General features: G+C 51.2%; 1 protein-coding gene across 2 annotated transcripts in view; it reads right to left on the bottom strand.

Moving 5' to 3' along the window:
- Window positions 256–19,165, bottom strand: part of IGSF3 (immunoglobulin superfamily member 3) — a 77,533-nt gene continuing 58,623 nt past the window's right edge. For both annotated transcript variants that reach the window (XM_021402312.1, XM_021402322.1), the window contains 4 exons: window positions 8,973–9,383; window positions 6,827–7,234; window positions 3,533–3,967; window positions 256–3,263 (listed from right to left, as the gene is read on the bottom strand). In XM_021402312.1, the coding sequence (XP_021257987.1) occupies window positions 3,013–3,263; window positions 3,533–3,967; window positions 6,827–7,234; window positions 8,973–9,383 (1,505 nt within the window). In that variant the 3' untranslated portion in view covers window positions 256–3,012. The remainder of the gene's footprint in view (window positions 3,264–3,532; window positions 3,968–6,826; window positions 7,235–8,972; window positions 9,384–19,165) is intronic.

Here is a 19,165-nt window from a genome sequence, read left to right as displayed (position 1 = left end):
TATGGGATGAAGGAAGGGATGGGAAGGCGGAGTACGCTGGGAGAGCCAGAGGGGGCCCTGTGCCCACAGGCTCCACCTGGACGAGTGGAAAAGGACTGCTGGGGAGGAAGGAGCTGGTGCAGTGGGAACAGGGCTGGAGGGAGAGGCTGCCCAACAGGGGGAGTTGGCTCTGGAATTCAACACACCCTTATGCAGAGACTGTGCATAAAGGCGCAATGAAAGCCCAGATCAGACAAACACCAGCAGCAGCATGAATCACAATTTCAACACAGTTTACTACAGTTCTCAGGTGTGTTGTATAAAACATGTTTTAGTGCAACATAGTACAAAGTTTTTTTGTTCTTTAAAAAAAAATCCCAAACATTTTTCCAACATCATGCATGGATAGGCTATCTCTCTTTCATCTCGGGTTCATAACAGAAAGTTACAGCAGAGAGAGCGGTCTGAAAAGCTTCATGTTGAAACTCATTAGAGTTTGCCTTATAAAAACAAAGACGTTTGAGGCTGGGCAACACACTGCCGGAACAATGAAGAAACGTCACCGGCAAGGTACTTTCTGGGACCATCACAGGCGCCACTTCCAGGCAAAGCCTGGGCTCGGTGCAAGAACTGCTGGGCTGGGGAGGGACCAGTTTTGGCCATGGGGAGGTGGCCAGGGGAAAGCCCTCCACCAGAGCCCTGGTCCGGGCAGTGCTGCTGGCGAGGCAGGCTGGGAGGAGGAGCTCGGTTCAGATGCAGCGCATGCTCTCCAAGGAAGAAGAGCACCTGCTGATGTTCTCTTTTTCCTTTAAAGCTGAAATGAATTGCAGTTCCTGCCCTGAAGCAGTATGTACAAGAGATACTACATTTATGAAACAATACCCACTGGCTGCAGCTGCTGTTGTTCGTGTCATGGTTCTTCAGTTCCATTCACTTTTCATCCCGCTCCTCTCTTTGCAGACTTCTTATCCAGGAAGGGAAGACAAGTGTGTGGGTGTGTGATATATATATATATATATGATTGTGATATTATGCATATTTATGCATATGGGGCCAGTAAGCAATTATGTCTCAAGGAGAGAAACTTTAAAGAGGGATGCGTGAAATTTGGGCTTCTCAGAAGAACCAAATGCCATTCTGGTTGAGGAGTAGAGGTGGCTGACATTGAAGGTCTGGCCGGCTCTCCCATCGCTGGAATGGGACTGTCTGAATCCACGTGGGAAAATGCAAGCTCCTCTTGTAGCTCATCTTCTAGAGAATGTGCTGTGCAGATCTCCCACCGGAGGCTTCACCACCTCCAAAATATCAAGGCATCAGGGTTCAACCCATGAGTGCTACAGAGCATCTGCTGAGGTTCCCTTCTCTTCTCAAAGAGCGGTCCGACCCTCCCGAAGAGGACGGCAGCTGTAGGCATGGCACCTCCCTCAGACGAGGCAGGGGGTCTTGTGGCTGCACCCACCTGCCCCAGTTGGCTTCAGCCATGCTGCAAAAAAGAAATGGCTGGATTTGCCAGGAAGACATCGAGGAAGACAACAAAAGGCCGTTTTTGGCAAATATTTTCTTCCGCCAGACAAAATGCTTAGGGTGTATCGGGGAGGAGGCGGTTTCCTCCACAGGACACGGCAGGGGTACTTGGCAGTACGGGGTACTCGAGCGTAGGTGCCCCATGAGGAGAGAGCCCTGGTTTGCTTTGTGAGAGCCATATCTTTCACAGAAAGAACAGCATTTCCTGTCACAGCGGTTGCACATAACAAGAGCCGGTGACTTTGCCAGGAGAAAGGGCTTATGGTGAAATGCTTTCTCCTCCTAAAGCCCTAGAGATGGCATATGCAGACACACATATGGGAGATTTCTCTCAACCCAGAGAGACATGGGAGTCCCCAGGGTGTAGATGTGCTGTGCAGGCTCCTTGTCCAGTCCAAGCTTGCACTGGGAAGTAGTGCAAGGTGCTGGAAACCCTGGTGACACGAGGTTACCTGCATGTCCTTGCTGTGTGGCTGTGACTGGGCTCCCTGGCTGAGCTGCCCAGGAACTGGGAATCCAACCTCTGGTGCCTTCTCTTTCCCCCTTTCCTTAGTCATTACTTTGGTCAAGTTGAAGCCTTCAGAGACTGGATCCAGCCACCCATTCCCAGGCAAGTGGGGCACAGAGGGGAGCTGCCTTGTCAGAGGTGGCAGCATGGAGACACAGAGAAGCCTATCTCTGGTATGCAGGACCATAAGAGGACCCTCTTGGCAACCAACAAAGTCAGAGCTTTCAGCTATCTTCCTCCAATCCCTCATTCAGTTCCTAAAGAAAACCAAAATTGCTTTTGTCCTGATTTCGAGTGCACTGAGCATTTGGGTTCTCCAAGACCAGGAAACACTCCTAAAAGGTGAACTGCCTCCTCCTGAGAGAACAGTAATGCGGAGGCACGAAGATGCTGAGGCTACAGCCAGTTTTGAGATGGACTTCCCAATACCCCAAGTTGCCCATCAGGATCTGGTCTTGGCTTTGTCTGCTGTCAAAGAGGGAGTAGCTGGCTCAGCACACCTTGAGAAAAGACCTCCTTCACCATGGCACAGAGTATCAGGAGGAAGAACAAAGCCTGTTTTGGTAAACAGACACATTTACTTCCAAAAAGATTGTCCTGGGACCAAAAGCTCCCTGGGAACTCCTTGCTCGGCAGAGAGAGGGGAAAGCCTACAGTTCTTCGGGAGACTAAACAGAAACGACGACAAAAAAGTAATGTCCCAAAGGACAACAACTGATGGGATCAAAAATCAATGAGAGGAATATCCGCTATGTACAGCATACACACAGACCTTTGGTCTGTCTTGGTGGCTGGGTGTATTCCCGCAGGTGCTGGAAGAAGCCTTGGACCTTCCCATCCACGCCGGCTGTGCGCTCCACAGAGCTCAGCCGCCGCATCGGAGCACAGACGCTGAAACAACTGAAACAAGAACAACAAGAACCACTTTGTTCCTCAGGGCTCCTGGCGTGCCTCTGCTTCTCTCTCTCTCTCTGCATGTCCCCCTGAGAGCCTCTGCCCCTTTAGTCTATGGTTCCCGGGTGGATGCTGAGCACCGGTGGCTCTAAGCAAGTGGGTGAGTAGTTGAGGTGCGGCTCTTTGATCCACAGCAAGGGAACCCCGTTCTTGCCCTCCGAATTCTTGCTGGAGTTCCGGCTCTTGAACCGCACCAGGAGGATGGTGATGATCAAAATGCCGAAGATGGGGAAGGGGTAGAAGAACACAAAGTAGAAGAGGGCATCATTGGAGCAGATGACAGACTGCAGGGTGGAACCTGAAAAGACGAAGGATGTCACATTTTACACCTTCCCTGCAACACAACGGCCTACAAACTTTCTTCAGAAACATAAAACCAAACGCTTCTTAATCTGTATCAACACAGGAGATTGTGCTATGAGAAAAACATCAATACCGGAAAACAGAGCAGCAGAAAAAAGGTATTACAGGCCGCGTTTCAGGTTTATCTCCTGCTAAGAGTTTCATGAGCGCTAGAGACCTCCCTAGAGAACGCGCGGGACGCTCACGGACATCAGCTCTTCTCACCTGCATCCTGCACGTGAACAGCAACTGTGCCTGACTCCTCCTCAGCCAGCCGGTACCACACGCCGTTGGGGTTCACCAGCCACTCCTCCACACGGCACGAGTAGTTGCCCGAGTCGGCACCACCGGCCTGCAGCACTGACAGGCGGAAGAGCACTGCCGAGAGCCGCTGGAAGCACAGGCGGTCCTGCCAGCGACCCGTCCCAGGGCTGAAGATAGCGTCAAGACCCACACTCAGCACCACCTCCCTCTCCTCCTCTTCCTCCTTCTCTTCCTCCTCGGCGTGGCCGCCCGCCTCTTTGGCTCGCAGGTTGTACCACGTCACCGCAAAGTGAGACTCGGGGCTGGAGCGGGACAGGATGTTGCAGTCCAGCTGGAAGGACTCCTTCTCCTGCACCGTGAGGTTGGCAGTGGCCGTGTCCACCTGCAAGGTGGGCTCTGAGATAATGGAAGAAGGGAGGTGAGTGTGGAGCAAAATGCTGTCTGCAAAGCCACCCTTTCCCAGGGCAAGCACCTCATCACGGTCAGAATCACAGAATCATTAAGGTTGGAAAAGACCACTAAGATCACCCAGACCAACCGTCAGCCCATTCCCACCATGCTCACTAACTGTGCCCCCAGTGCCATATCTACCCCTATCTTGAACACCTCCAGTTGCAAAGCCAGGTGCAATTCAGGCAAAAAATAAAGGCTTGACGCAAGATGCCAAGTCCCACAAGCACCTATGCAGCCAACCCCGCAGAAGCAGCATCCTCACCTCGCTGTGCTCTGCCTGGCCCAGAGCCAAACTGGAGCTAGCTGACTGACGTCCCTGCATTGCTGCAGCTCACCCAGGTGCACTAAAGGATGTGCCGGGAGGTACCAGCGGGCACTGAGGAGCAATCACTACTGCTCAGCTGCCAGAGCAAAGTGCGTTTCACTCCATTCTTAGCGTGCCCGAAATTGCTCAAAGGACTTGAAAATCAGTATGTCTAACGCGTGAGGACAGGTATTTTTTCCAGCAAGTTGGGAAGCTAATTAGTTAACAGGCTTCTCCACAGAGATGACTGCAGAACAAAAACAGCAAGGACGCTTCCTAACGTTTCTCTATTTTTTTTTTTTTGCTGCAAGGCTAAAGAGATGTTTTTAGCTAACTAAGATACAGTGGCCAGAACCTAAGATGAGTTGATTAAAGGCTGACTTCAGGAGCAATTAACGTCTGATTTAGTCATCCTGCCAGGGAACACATACTCTGGGGATCACAATCAGCCCAGATCTAAGCTTTCATTTAAAGATTAAAAAGCCCTTTCTAATGCACGAGTTCAGCACGAAGGGCAAAGCAGCAGCTCGCTGAGGAAAGGCCCCTTTCTCCTCCAGCATCGACAGCAGGGCAAGCCCTACCTCCCGCAGGTGGCTGGGTGTCCCTGTGGGAGAGGGCACCGGGTGCTGCTGTGCCCCAGACCTCACCCCAGGCTGCGGGTGCCCTCCCCAAGCAGCAGGAGAATGGGCTTTGCACTATGGCACCCGTCCTACACGCTTTCCCTGTGGAAAATTTTCATTAAGGCCAGAGCTGTTAAGGGTGTAGGCAACACGAGCATTTTCAGCTTCCATATTCCTCAGGAGATTCCTACAGGAATGAGGTAAGTCTTGAGATTTCAGGGACTTCTGAGGTAAAAAGGAGGAAGGGAAGGAAATGGCTTGTCAAAACAAACACAGCCTCCCCCATCTCAGCAAGTTAAACAGAAAGAGAACTTCACTCTGAAGATGCTGAAAGGCTTTTTTTTTCTTTTTCTCTTTGCTCACAACTATGGTACTGGAAAATGAGTATGGAGATCCTCACTAATGAGACGTGAGTCACAAGCTATCTATTTTTAAATTCAGTCATTTTTTAGGTACTGCTTGCCATGAAGGAAAAACAAACAACAACAAAACACTTAGATATATATCTATATATCTTGAATTATTGCACCCTCAACTCTTCCTCTTCTTCCCACAATTCAGAAAGATCCTGAAGGATTTCCCCTGATATTCAGTCCCTTGTCCACCAGGGCTGGCAATGTTCAGCCTGAAAGAGGAGCTGCACTCACACTGTGCAGGCACGCGAGGTACAGGGACTGCCCGGGCACTCTGGGGACCCTCTGCTGAAGCCATCTCACGCAGAGAAGCTTTGAGAGCAAGGACGTTGTGAACAAAAGCTGGGCTGTCCCATGAGACAACTCCTGTTCTGCAGCATAAATCTTCTCAGCAAGGAATTATAGTTAAAACCTTCCTGGAACCTTAGCATTTTGCCAACTTCATTGCAGAGCTACACGGCTGACACTTTGCTGAAAAGTGCAGGCATAAAGCACCAAAAGATACGTGCAGAGCGTGGGTTTTTTTAAAAGCTGGAAGTTACCCAGCGAGTCAGGACTGTAACTTTTGTTTGACCTACAGCCTTCCTTTCAGGCAGCATTTAATCTGGAGTCACTTGCCTCAAAGCCAGAGAATCTGTATTTCCCAAGGCAAATTGTCCTTGCCTCTTGTTATCTATTATTAAAACTGACAGAACTGGAATTTCCTCCCTGCTTTGAACTTCTTCGGCACTTTTTCCCCCGTAGATCTTGGAAAGTATGAGAAGCATCCTGATCCCTGCCTCCCTGTGTCTGGTCATGGCCAAAACAGTGGTGTTACGTAGCAGGGGCCACCTGCACCACTATCATGGCCAAGAGAGGGGCCTCCCATGCCCTCTGGCCACTAAGTATCCACATGTCCGTACTGGCTGGCTCTTACTAGCCAGCTCCTGCCCCGTGGAGAAGCCCAAACCATGGTCTCAACCCACAAAGCCTTGGAGCTGCATGCCCTGCATCTGCTTCTCTCCCTGTGGAACAGGGAGCAGCATCATGCCAAACTGCCTGCACACCAGTGAGTGCTTTGACTCCACTGCTGCCCTCTTCCCATGCAAGGACCCTGCCCCTTGGGCACATTTCTGGGAAGCACAGAGAGCTTCTGTTGTCTCATTTTCAATCCAAATGTGAATAAAATCTAAAGCTTATTCTACCAAATCTGAAAATGTGCTGTAAAGAAAAAAGAAAAATTACAGGTGCAGTGGTAATAAAATCCCAGACCTAACTAAGCTGTGTTTGCAGGGCTTGCTGTGTGCTCCTTTCAGAAAAGTAAGGGGGCAATGAAGACAGCCAAGAAAGCGTTGTCATGGCCCACAGCACAGTGGTCCTGCTCTCCACCCAGACCCACTGCCAGTGACACACAGATGGTGCCCTGTGCCATTGGTCCAACAGGGCACAGAGCTACTCAAAGCCAGTGTCACAAAACCCTCCTCACCTGGCCGCTTCACGATGAGGGTGGTGAGCCCGGAGAGGTCCTCTGCCCGCTTGTACCACCGGTCACTGGGGTCAAGCAGCCACTCCTCCACACGGCAGTCGTAGGCTCCGCTATCCTGCACAGTGGCGTTCTGGATGGAGAGGAGGTAGAGGCCTGGCGACGGGCTCTCCAGGTGGAGTCGGCCCCGCACGTCCCCCAGTGTTGCCGGGTCCCCATAGCGCAGTGTGCTCTGACGGCTCAGCCGGACTACGGCCTCCTTCTCTGGGTGGCCTGGCCGCCAGACGTACCACTCCACTTGGAGCTGTGAGGACGGGCTAGTCCGGCTGCTGACCTGGCACTCCAAGGTCACCCACTGGTTCTCCAGCACGGTGATGTTCCTGTGGGTTTGGTTCACGTGCAGGCGGTTATCTGCAGGAAAAGACCATGAGAAAACAAGGAATCATTAAGGTTATGATCATCTAGTCCAGCCGTCAACTCATCACCACCACGCCCACTAACAATGTCTGTCAAATGCAAGGTGACTGAAAGCTGTAGGGGTCCTTTATCTCCCCACATGCCCTTCCCTCACGGCTACAATCCCGTGGTGTGATGAAGGAAAAGAGGAAGGGAAGGAAAACAAGAAAGAGGGAAGGAAAAGAAAATGGGACTGGCATTTTTCAGGGCCTTCTGACCATTTGCCACGGGAAAGTGGGAAACTCCACATCTCCTAGTAGGACCTGGGAGGTCCCGAGTGCGTGAAACCTCGTGAAGGGAGGACACCTCAATCTTTTCACATTTTCCTGTTGTGGAAGGCCTGAGCTTGGTCACACCCCAACCACTAACCTCTCCTGCTGTGGGAAAAGGGAAAAAAAATTGGAGGAGGGACAGCTGATTACAGGGAAACACCACCACAAAACGAGAAGTGGCACAAGGGCAAAGTCACACTGTTTTGCTGCATTGGGAATGCCCCTGGTTTTTGCTCCATAACTTCATTGATACAGCAGGAGTGATTGCAATCAGCTCTTTTATGTGAAATGACGTGTGGTACACTCCTAATTCCTTCATGACCTCAATGAAGGGGCACAGCTTGGACTTCCCTGGTGCAGCTGCTGCAGTAAGTGATGGGCACCACACAGTGAGAGGCAGATGATGCAGAGGAGGGAGCAGATCACAGCTTCCCTCTCCCTGACTGCCCTGCAGCCATCTTGGGAACTTGCAGATGGAAACAAGCAGCTGGGACCAGCAATGAGCAGTGTGCTCTGGCACGCTGTGCTCCCTGCATGACCAGGAGAACCGGCACTTTGGGCACTTGCTGTGGACCATACCCAATACCCTTCCCGCACTCTTTCAGACAGAGCCTACACCGAGCTAGCCAAATCCAGTCAAGAGGAAATTCCCTTAGCATCTTACTCTAGTCATGCTATCCAGCTGAGTCCTCTCTGCCTGAAGGATTTTCAAAAACAGGCATCTGGGGCAAGCAGGAGCACAGCAGCCTTTTTTGTGAAGTACTAATGCTCTTTCTCAGCGTGCATGGGGCGCAGACTGCTCTCAGAGATGGTCTTTGCCCCTCTGCCTCCCCTCTCTGCATGAAATCAGGGCTTTGTCCCCAGCTTACGGTAGCCTGTCTTTACTAGGGATGTCCTCTACCACAGAAACCACCACCAGAGCAGATTTCTCCCCTCCTGGCAGCCAGCTCCCCACCTCATTAAGCTCATTATTCACATCTCATGCATACAGTGCAGAGGGAAAAGAGATAAGACTCTCCACGCCTGCCAAGATACAGACTGTACAGCAAAACACGACAATGCTTTCCTAGGCAGGCTCACAGCAGTTCTCTCTCGTTAGGTCGCTAGCTGACACTCTTGCTACATGATGCTCTTGAGGATAAAGAAACCAGGTTGGTTACAGCAGCCCTTCTGATAAAGGGGGGATGACATCCTTCACACGGGACGCTGGAATACACACCAATCCAGCCTAAATGGAGGAGGGTCACACTGCTGGGGGAACGTCCCTTTGTGCAGGGACGCGCAGGCATGAGGATGCAAAGAGTGGGTGACAAAGCTGAGAGGCAAGAAGAGCGGGGGACCCCTGTTGCTCAGCGTGAGGTGTGCTTGAGAGCCAGTGCTCGATCGACCAGAGAGAACCCCACAAGCATGGCGTGCAGTACCTGGCTGCTTGACGGTGACCTCGGTCCGTCCCGACACCTCCTCCGCCAGCTTGTACCAGGCGTGGTTGGGGCTGAGCAGCCACTCCTCCACGTGGCAGTAGTAGCTGCCGCTGTCACGGACCTCAGCCCGCTGGACCGTCAGGCTGAAGAGCCCTCCCGACGCCGAGCGCTCGAACTGCAGCCGGCCCCGCAACCCCTCCTCTTCGGCGTAGGTGCCGTACTCGAAGGCTGAGCTGTGGGTGGTCTTCAGGATGAGCTTGCCGTCGGCATCAGAGGGCTTGTGCACGTACCACAGCACGGCAAAGTGCGAGTCGGGGCTGGTCTGGGATTTCACCGAGCAGTTGAGTGGGATGGGGCGGTTCTCCACCAGGGTGATGCTCCGCTTCGACTTGCTCACCTGCAGCTTAGTCACTACCAGGGGGAGACAGAGGAGAGTGAGAAGAGGTGGGGCATGAACACAGAAGAGAAACTCACCTGTTTGGGGAGGACCCAAGAGTTCTCCCCTAGCTGAGCATGTGGCTGCACTTGCCTGGACTTTCAGAATTTAGATCTTCTCTCGCCAAAGCTCTCTTTTTTTACTTTCCTTCTACTCCTGCATCCTCCCACCAGGTCCTTCAGCAAGAGACTTGCTTTTTTCACAGTTTCTCCTCTAAAAGCCTTTCTCTCTTAACACCCTGTGGTCTAAGGCACCAAACATAGCAAGATGGCTACACCCAGACTCAACTTCCCTGTCTCTACAATGGTTCTCTAGAAACAAGGGTGAGTTTTTTAATGGTGAAATCACACAACTTGCAGCTCATACCAATGAGCTGTTGACCAGTTTCACAGAAAACCATTTCCAGGAAGAGTGAGTTAAATGAGCCCCTACTGCTGTCACTGGCGGAACTAGTAACCCAGAGACACGCTACAGCTAGGGAAGTGGTCAGGAGCTCCAGACTCAGGTCCACCATGGTCTGTGTAACCCAAGAGAAGCCACAGATACGCAACTGCTCTTGCTTCCCAAGCGTGACAGCAGCTCCTATGCTGCTAGCTGAGTGGTTGCAGCGTCAGGGACAATGTTAGGTCTTGCCCATACAGGAGAGAGACACACTGGTTTCCCATTTCCCTCTCCCTGCAGAGCAGACAGAGTCTTCCCCTGCACACGTTCAAGTGGTTGCAGTGAGTGTGGACCACTGCCGCTTGCAGAGGATATGAGGCGCCCTCATGTGACACTTGCACTGGGTAGGCCCTGGAGGAAAGCTCAGCACCTAAAGGCCAGAAGAGACGTGCAGCTTCTGGCCTGAGCAGTCCTGCCACCACCTTCGCCTGAGTGGTGATGCTCAGGCATAAGTGATGAAGGGTGTCCCAATAACACTCTATGATGGTTTGCGATAGCTGAGACGCAGGGGACCCATATTGCTGTTGTGCTCCAGCCAGCCCATCCTGACCTCTCCCAGCTCCACCACCACCTCGCATGGCTGTGAACAGAGGGCTGCCGAGTGAAGGGCCCTCGTGCACAATTTGCAAATCTCTTAATGAAACCAACTGGGCACCAGAGGCACGGCAGAAGGGCAGCACTACAGGCGCAAAAGACTGAAACCTGCCAGGGGAGCTGCAGATCCGTGCCCTGGAAACCTGGCCCACACATCCTGTGTTTGCGAGGAAGCCACGCTGCCTCCTCTCTCACTTTGAGTTCCGCCGTCCTTCCAGCTTCCCCTGGACCCCAGGGTCTCGGATGCCTGCCGGCACAAGTGATGAGTGACGGAGTCAAGGGAAACAGAGGGTACACACAAACAACATCAAACAGAAGGGAGAAAATCCTGCTACAGTGACACTTTCTGCTCCGATGCAGTATCAGTGATAGGCATCCTGGTAACGCGGTTCCCCTGGAGCCCGCCTTGCCCACGGCGTTAATCAGTATGCTAATAAAGCCCGGATGGCTGTGTTACGGGCATGGCACACAAACAGTGGAGGGAGGGAAGGAGGGAAAGCAGCCCCTTGTTCTTCCTCTCTGAAGACTTCATCTTAATGGATAGATTTAGCATCACATCGCTGTATTTCTGTGGCACTCCCGCCCCCAGACACACACCAGCCATCCATCCCCTTTGTTTCAGCCCAGGACAGCAGCCTCAGCCACCCGCCCATCCCACCTTCTGGGCTCACTGCTAGTTAAGGAAGGTTATTTCAGGCATTAATCAATCTTCTGAGTCCCCAAGAGAGGAGCCAATAACGGGGAAGGTGATGCTCGGCAGCTTCCTTTCTCCCCCAGCCCCCTTTCCAAACAGTTTATTTTTAATTGGTGCTGGATTATTTTCTGCAACCGTTACTAAGGAAACCTCTGTTACTATAGCAACTGTGTATGTTAAGTCAGTAGCCCTATATCTATTAAAATGCAGCATATACACACACTCCGTGTGGTGGGGTTGCTCAGCGCCAAGACGTGCATTGGGAATTGGTGCTACCCCAGCATCCAGGCCTGCAGCAATGGGACGATGACTTCTGCGGTGCTCCCATTGGGACAGAAGGCCCCACAGGGAGCCACAGCTCTGCCATCCTGGTAGTTAAGACAGCTTCAATGCAAAGTGGATCTCATCACGCCCCATGCAACTTGCCAGGTCATGTTTAAGTTACCACATGACATGGAAATTGCTGTAGTTGCTGAGTGGGACTGCAAGAAGACTTACACCCTAGGCACCCAGACAGCCAAACCCTGTCCTCTGACACTGGGAAACTCCCTTTCCTGGCCTGGGGATGTGCCTGGGCAGGGGGCCAGGGAGGTGCTCAGCCTCCGCTTGCTGAGCTGATGCAGGCTGCCCCGGGGTGCGGCATGCTCCGCCCAGCACCCAGAGAGGTTGTGGGTGCCCCCTCATAGGAGGCGGTCAAGGCCAGGCAGGATGAGGCTTTGGGCAACCGGCTCAAGGTGTCCCTGCCTATAGCAGGGGGTTGGAACTAAATGATCTCTAAGGTCCCTTCCAACCCAAACCATTCTATGATTCTATGCCCAGAGCACCCAGGAGCTGGGTGCAGCCATGTCAGCTGGCAGGGTTACATGCAGCTGCTGCTGCACTGGCAGGAGGCTGATGTTCTCTTAACAGCCTCCCAAACATCTGCTCAGGGAGAGAAACAGGTGCACGTGTCTAGGTGAAACTATTCTGCATATCATCGACAAGCCATAATCCTGTTGCCACAACATCTCCTGGCTCCCTAGAGGGTGCTAGTAAAGAGGATATCATACCTCGATGTGCTGTAATTGGCCCTACATATAGTGTTGAGGCTCTCAATTTACACTGGCAACAAGTCACAGTTACAGTCCTCATATTTCTCATAAACCAGCCACACAACCTGAATGAGCTCTTCAACAGTGCTGGGGCCCTCAAGCCAGCACCAAGACTGCAGATGTCAGCTCTCCAATGGCACAAAGAAATGCTGCCTTGCACCAGTGTGGGCATCCCACCACCTCTGCTGGAGGACAGCAGGAAGCTAAATGGGTGATGACAGGTGCTGGAGCCTGCTCAGGTGGCAAGGCTGGCAAGGACAGTAGGTGTCCACAGAAGGTCTGTACACTTGCTAGACACATTGCCTCACACAGCATCCTCCAGCATAACAGGCCCTTTGCATTAATTCCCAAGGTGAGGGTCAGGCCCTGGATTAGGCTTCCCAGGGCTGTGGTCATGGCCCCAAGCTGCTGGAGTTCAAGGAGTGTTTAGACATCGCTCTCAGATGTAAGGCTTTAATTTTGAGTGTTCCTGCACTAAGACAAGAGTTGGACTTGATAGTCCTTGCGGATCCCTTCCACCTCGGGATATTCAGTGATTCTATGAAGTCCTGGAAGCTTACACTCGTGGGCTGGGGTCCAGGCCTGGTCCACCCGACAGCCACAGCAGGTGACAGTGTGGCTAGGTAATCTGCAAGCCAATACATACTGTGTGGGTTTTCTGCACACCACAAGGCAGGCAGCCTCCTCAGGCCAAGCATTTGGCAAGCACAGTTATGCAGATATTCGGGGGAAGGGAAACCAGCCTTCAGAGAAGGAAGGCTTGGTGCACAGTTCTGCTGCTGCTACTCGCAGTAGTTAAGGTGCTTGGTTTTCTTGTCTCTATTTCCTAATCATCAGGCAAGGGTTACAACACTTACTAAAGCACTTTGCGATCCGTAACTAAAAATGCTCTGATACAAAGATGCTTTGTCTCAAGACTCTTCACATCACCTTCCCTCATAGGCATCAAGAAAATACAACAGCATCCCTCTTCTAAGAGTTTAGCTACCATGCGGGGACCACTATCACCAAGTTACAGGAATGACAGTACTTAACTGTAGCAAGAAGGTGCCCTCCCCCCATCACAGAAAATACTATACAAAACTCAACGTGCCCCCCGATACAAAGGAGAAGGGCGCTGCCAGCCAGGGGGGGAACTGGGCTCTGCATGTCCCTTGGGCAGCTGCCATTGGGTAGAGAGTGGTGGGCATGGAGACAGCCATAAGCAGCCCAGAGAGCCGCCAGGGAGCCTGTTGTGGGCATACGGAGGCAGCAAGGGCTGCTGTGTCCCACTTTGGAGACTGTGACCCTCTGGGGAACAACTCCTCCAGAAGATGTGCTCTTCTGGAGAAAACTGGTGAAGTACTGTACAGTTTTCATGGGGACTGCCCTACTTCTAAAAGCTTCCGCTGGGATCTCACTGCTTGGAGGTGAGGGCTATGGGGAGAGAAGAAACGGGGACAAGCCAGCCTGAGCTCACACAGGGTATGACACCAGGGATGGTGTCTAACAGGTCAGCCAGGAGAAACCTATTTCCAGAAGCCCCAAGATGATGTTCATGCATAGGACCTGAAGGGCACCAGACATACTTTGGCACAGCTGACAATGGCCACGCACCCTCAAGTGCCTCATCATTTCCCTGAGAGCACCCTGTGCCCTAACTCCTACTTGCCTTGGCTCCAAGAGACCTGTATGCAGATCACCGCTCTGCCACAGGCTGAGACATGCTTTAACACTTGGCACCTCTGCCACCTCTTCTATAAAACACAGATGAAGAGCTTCCTCTGCCTCCTTGTGTGTTGCAAGGGCACATGCACTGATGATCTTGGGGAACAGCGGCAATGGGACCAAACAAGCACACTGACCATGTGACAAGGGATGGGTGCCTTGTGCCCACCAGGCCAGCTGAAAGCAAGTGAATGCACAAAGGGGGAGATGTGGGAGCTGCAAGAAGTGGCCCTTTCACAGAAGGGAGAGGCCAGAGGAAAGCTGTTCACAGAAAGGAGAAAGAGGAATGGGTCCTATGAGGAGCTTGCTCAATAGGCTTAAGCATCACACAGAAATGACCACAAAGACAAAGACTTCCAGGGCCTGCACGGTCTCCCCAGAGGGGCCAGAAACATGGCAGCACAGCTCCCGACTGCTGTTATTCACTTTTAATAGAACACAATCCCTACTGAAACTGGATTAGCGAGTTTGCAAATTGCATTAGCCAACATGGGCCTCTGCTGGTGCAACAGGAGTAGGAGAATGGGAAATAGCATTAGACTTTGCCTGCCATTATTACTGCCGTTATTAACTTGTCACTTTACTGTAGTGTTCCTATAACAATGAATTATTGCCTGCAAACAGGCTGACATGATTGAATTACTGTGAGAGCAGCTCCACGGAAAGGAGAGGAAATGTTAACCCTTTCTGGAGGAGCTGCTGCCCCTTCCCAGGTGGGCCAGGCCTTGGTGAAGCATGCGTCTGTGACCTAGAAAGCCTCTTTAAAACCCAGGAGCTGCATGTCTGCAGGTGTGCGTGGCTGCGGGGATGAAGGAAGCTGAGAAGCCAGCAGCTCTGGGGTCCAGGAGCTGCAGCTAGGCCTTGCCATCAGCCTGGGGACAGGCCCCACAGCCTCCCTGAGAAACCACGTCTCCCTGAAGGACAGCAAGGACTCGGGGACAATTTACCTTGGAGGAATAAAAACAAACACAGACATAACCCAAATCAAAATGCCCCACAGCTCTAAAATTAGAAAACTTCCTGTCAAACCCTGAAATAAATGTGTAAGCTGTGCAGGAGAGGGGCGGGGAGGGAATAAACGGCTCCCAGCATGAGTTGTGCCTGCTGTCAGAGAACAACGTACGGCTCACTGATCACTTGTAAATTAAAGTATGGAGATAGGATCACCAGAAGATAAATTCAGTACCAAGCTACAGCCGCCAAGGATAAAGAAAGGAAAAAAAACCCCACACAGATATTTAATCAATCCTTCATCAGAAAGATTTTGAACAAAAAAGTGCTACATCAATTAGGAAAAAAAAAAGTAATTAAACATAGCCAAAGAGCAAGTTACAACACATATAGCAGTACCACACACAAACTCCCATGTCATTTTGGAGTCTGGCCATTAATGGCCACAATTCAGTGTCAGAAAGACACCTGATAAGCTTGAGGTGCATCCTAGCATAGAGCTGCTCCCCCTAACTGTGACTGCAATTTGTCTTTTTCCTGCTCACTATGTTTGACTTGTGCTGTTTCAGAGGCTCCTGCTGAGCAGGTGGCTGCTACACACAGTGAGATGAGATACTAAGAGTGATGTGAAATGCCATTTTCTTGCCATCCGGAGAGCAAGCCCCCCAGATGGACTTCACATAGGATTGTGAGGCTTTTTGTACTATCCGCACCAGCTCCGCTAGCCCCAGCTGTCAGTGCACAGATACTGGGGAAGACACAATCAAATCTATACAAGACCTCACTCGCTCCACTCATTGTTAATTATTTCTTTACACCAGGTTAATTTGCTGCAGTGGGATCAATACTGGCATAAGGAATGGGACAGGACCATGCGGCCAGCTTAAGTGCCAGGGCTGAGGATCATTTCCCTCTGCGCAACCAAGTGCTAGATCAGCTCCACTTGCCTTGTGAAACCTAAACTCATGATTCATGAGTTCATGATACTGCTGCCTCCATAAACTAATTGATGAATCCATCTACTGTGTGGAAGAACAACTGAAAGAAATGAGCCATCTGACATTTCTCAAGACATTGTCATCTAAAACTTCTTAAGGACAGAGGAAGTATTACAGCAGCACAAACTACAGATCCATCATTCTCTGGTCTCTATGCTTCCCTATTATACAGGACAGGGAAAACTGTAGGAATTTTCTTTGACAGCATCCCAAATTCCTATTTAAGCAAGTACAATGGCCCTGGGAGACAACTGTTATGTATCTGTGTTAAGATAAAAGACTTTAAACTATAGATGTAGCATGTTCATAGTCTCCCATTTTGACATAATCAAACTGACTGTAGGTTCAATGAACCTAGCATTTAAGTCTTTGACCAATGACAGGACAGGCGGAAAACCAAAAATACCCAGTCCCTTAAGAACCAAAGTTCTGGAAAAACACTGCTATAGAAATTGCCTTTGTATGTTTTGCTGACATAGGGCCATTAGTTCCACAGGTAAAATTGCTGCTGGAAGAAATGGCTAGCTTTGTTTTACTGAAGTTGCTGCCTTTACATGGGCATTGCTACACCACCTGGCTATGCAGGTGACTGTCATGCTGAAGAGGAAAGCTGTTGGGAAGCCACAAGCTGCAGCAGAAGGCACTCCAGCCCATCAATTCAACCAACACTCATGGAGGCTGAGAGCAGGGGATTTACAGTAATTAGGACTGGGCTACTTATCTCACGGAGCCCAACAGGAAGGCCTTAGACTCCATGGACTGGGGAGAGAAGAGTGAAACAAGCTCTCTCTCTGCCCAAAGGGCTGGCAGTCTCACGGCCACCCCAATGACTCTGCTTGTGAAGGCTTCAAGGACACGAGGACTGCACAAAGCTTCAGAGTGAGGAAATGCTGAAGGACTGCTCACTGCAGAATATTTTAGTCCAAGGAGAGAAAACATCCAATCAATGGGAAACTGAGCAGAGTGGGGAGAAGACATTCAAGATAACATCAAAGAAGTTGCATGGGTGCAGTCTGTGAACAGGCTGATATTCAGCTTCTGTATAAGCATACTCCAAGTGGCAGTGGAAGGCCACTCACAAGGTATCAAAGAGAGAGAAACACAGAATGCTTTGAAATGGAAGCGAAAAACTTGCACTGCAAAAAGTAACTGGAAAGAGCACTAATTTGAAAGAGCAGCATATTCCGCACGCAGCCCACATCTCCTGATGATGTCAGTTTTGTTTGGGGGCTGAGACGCAAGACATCCCGCAGTTAGATCAGTGGGCACACATGAAGCAGGTTGAGCAGAGTAAGGGTCCTGCTAGGTGCAAGGATACATTCCGTCCCCTTAACTTTGTCAAATTCGTCTGAGGTGCTTCACACATTTAAAATCCATCTTCTTGGGTTATGCCCTTGGGTGCATTTTGCAGGCCGAAGCCCCAAGAGAAGCCCTGATTTTAACTGACTGCAGTCAGCAATGTGATCATCAGTCTTACAGCAACAGTTCGCAGGCAAACCTGAAGAGGAGCCAATTACATTCCCACATCAGTGATGAGAAACTGAAGGCAAGGGCAGGTGAAACCTAGTTCTGACCCCACAAGGCCAGTGTCAGCACCCCTGCAATAGGACCAGGAACATCACAGCACATCCGGCACAAACTCCTTCCCCACTGCTCACAAGTGGGTTCATGTGGACATGGCAGCCTTTTTGTGGGAGCTTCCTCATGCAGATGTGTCCGTGGGCAAAACTCCACCTCAAATCTGTATTTACAAAGCAATGCCCTGGAGACACTCAACATGAGGCTGGATGGGGCTCTGAGCACCTGACCTAGCTGTAGGTGTCCCTGTTTATTGCAGCAGAGTTAAACTAGATGACCTTTAAAGGTCCCTTCCAACTCAAGCAATTCTGTGGTTCTATGATATCAGAGGGTATGCTACACACTGCAACAACAGAGGGAAGATGGGGCCCTCAAATGTATATGACAATGACAATACAGAGAGGAGATGAGTGTGCTGGGAGCAGGTGTGGAGAAAAAGCACACCGGGGTGCCAGTCTGGGATACATAACTGTGCCACAGAGGCAGCAGCAAGTCCAGTTGCCCAGGACCCTACCCAGAGCAAACGTGTAGGGGTAGGAGGCTGCCCTGAGTATGAGCCCAAGGGAAAAGAGGTGGAGGAAGCAAACCCACCTGTGCCAGCTGGAGGAGAAAAAGGGCTCCAGCTGGGCTGTTAGTGCAGGTCTGTGCAAAGGCACAGCCCTGAATCATGCATCACTGAGCCCCCCTCCTCCCGCTTGCTCAATGTGCTGAAAGCTGGCAGGGAGGAGCAGCAGTGCTGAGGCAGGACAGCAGGTCTCACCTGTGGGCAGCAAGGGGGATGGAGTGAAGCTCTGAGCACATAGGGGACAGGAGGCTGCTCTACAGCACAGTCACGGCTGCTGACGAGCAGCCTCCTGTCCCTGCTGAGTGCCTCTTGAACTCCTCCATCACTCAAGCAAGAGCATAGCTATTTGCCAGATGGAGCAGAAGGCTTTAAAGCAGGGAAGCAGTGCTATTCTACAGAGCAAAACCACTCTGAGATCAAGCAAGCAGCAAACTTGAGATAAGTTTCCAGACTCCTCTTGCGCAGGGAAGTTTCCACCTCATTAACTTTCGTTGTTTAACTTTACTGTTAGATTCTCCCTCCCAGCAGCCAAAAGCTCTGGGTTTTAAAGCATGCATCTTGTGGTCCACACTCATTTGAGCCTCCACTGAAGAGTCTGGGAGAGGTCAGTACACTACTGGCCATCCATGCAGAAAAGGCCTCTTCCACATCCAAGCACAGGAGGACTCCTTGGCACATAGACATTATTAAGAAATCAGAGGGAAGAAAGGTAGTAGTACCTGACTTTCATTTGTTAGAGGAAGTCTCATAGACCTCCACAAGCGTCTTGGCAACTGTTTGAAAAATCAGTCCTCTCCCAGCGTTAACCACGCCATAGGGCAGCTTATTTTTACAGTTGTTCTCGTCCTCCCAGCACCCCCAGTCTACATGGTCACGACAACTACCTGCTTGGCTGCTGACCATGTCTTCAGAGGGAAGGATGAGTGAGATGCTGAGCATCCCCGCTGCAACCACTAGGAACAGCTTGGACCACAAGGTAAGTGTCCTCTTTTCTCTCCTCAGGTTTCTCCAGCCATCCAAACTCAGTCAGACTGCTGCCAGGGGTCACCTTCACAGCAAAAGCTCTGCACCCCACCAAGCACAGGACAGCTGGGGCAGCAAAGCCCTGTCTCATCCTGATCCCAAAGAAAGTGAAGGC

Source organism: Numida meleagris, chromosome 1, assembly GCF_002078875.1.
Source record: "Numida meleagris isolate 19003 breed g44 Domestic line chromosome 1, NumMel1.0, whole genome shotgun sequence".
Classification (NCBI taxonomy): Eukaryota; Metazoa; Chordata; class Aves; order Galliformes; family Numididae; genus Numida; species Numida meleagris.
Note: the sequence above shows the minus strand (reverse complement) of the source record. Positions and strands in the feature narration are given on the sequence as shown.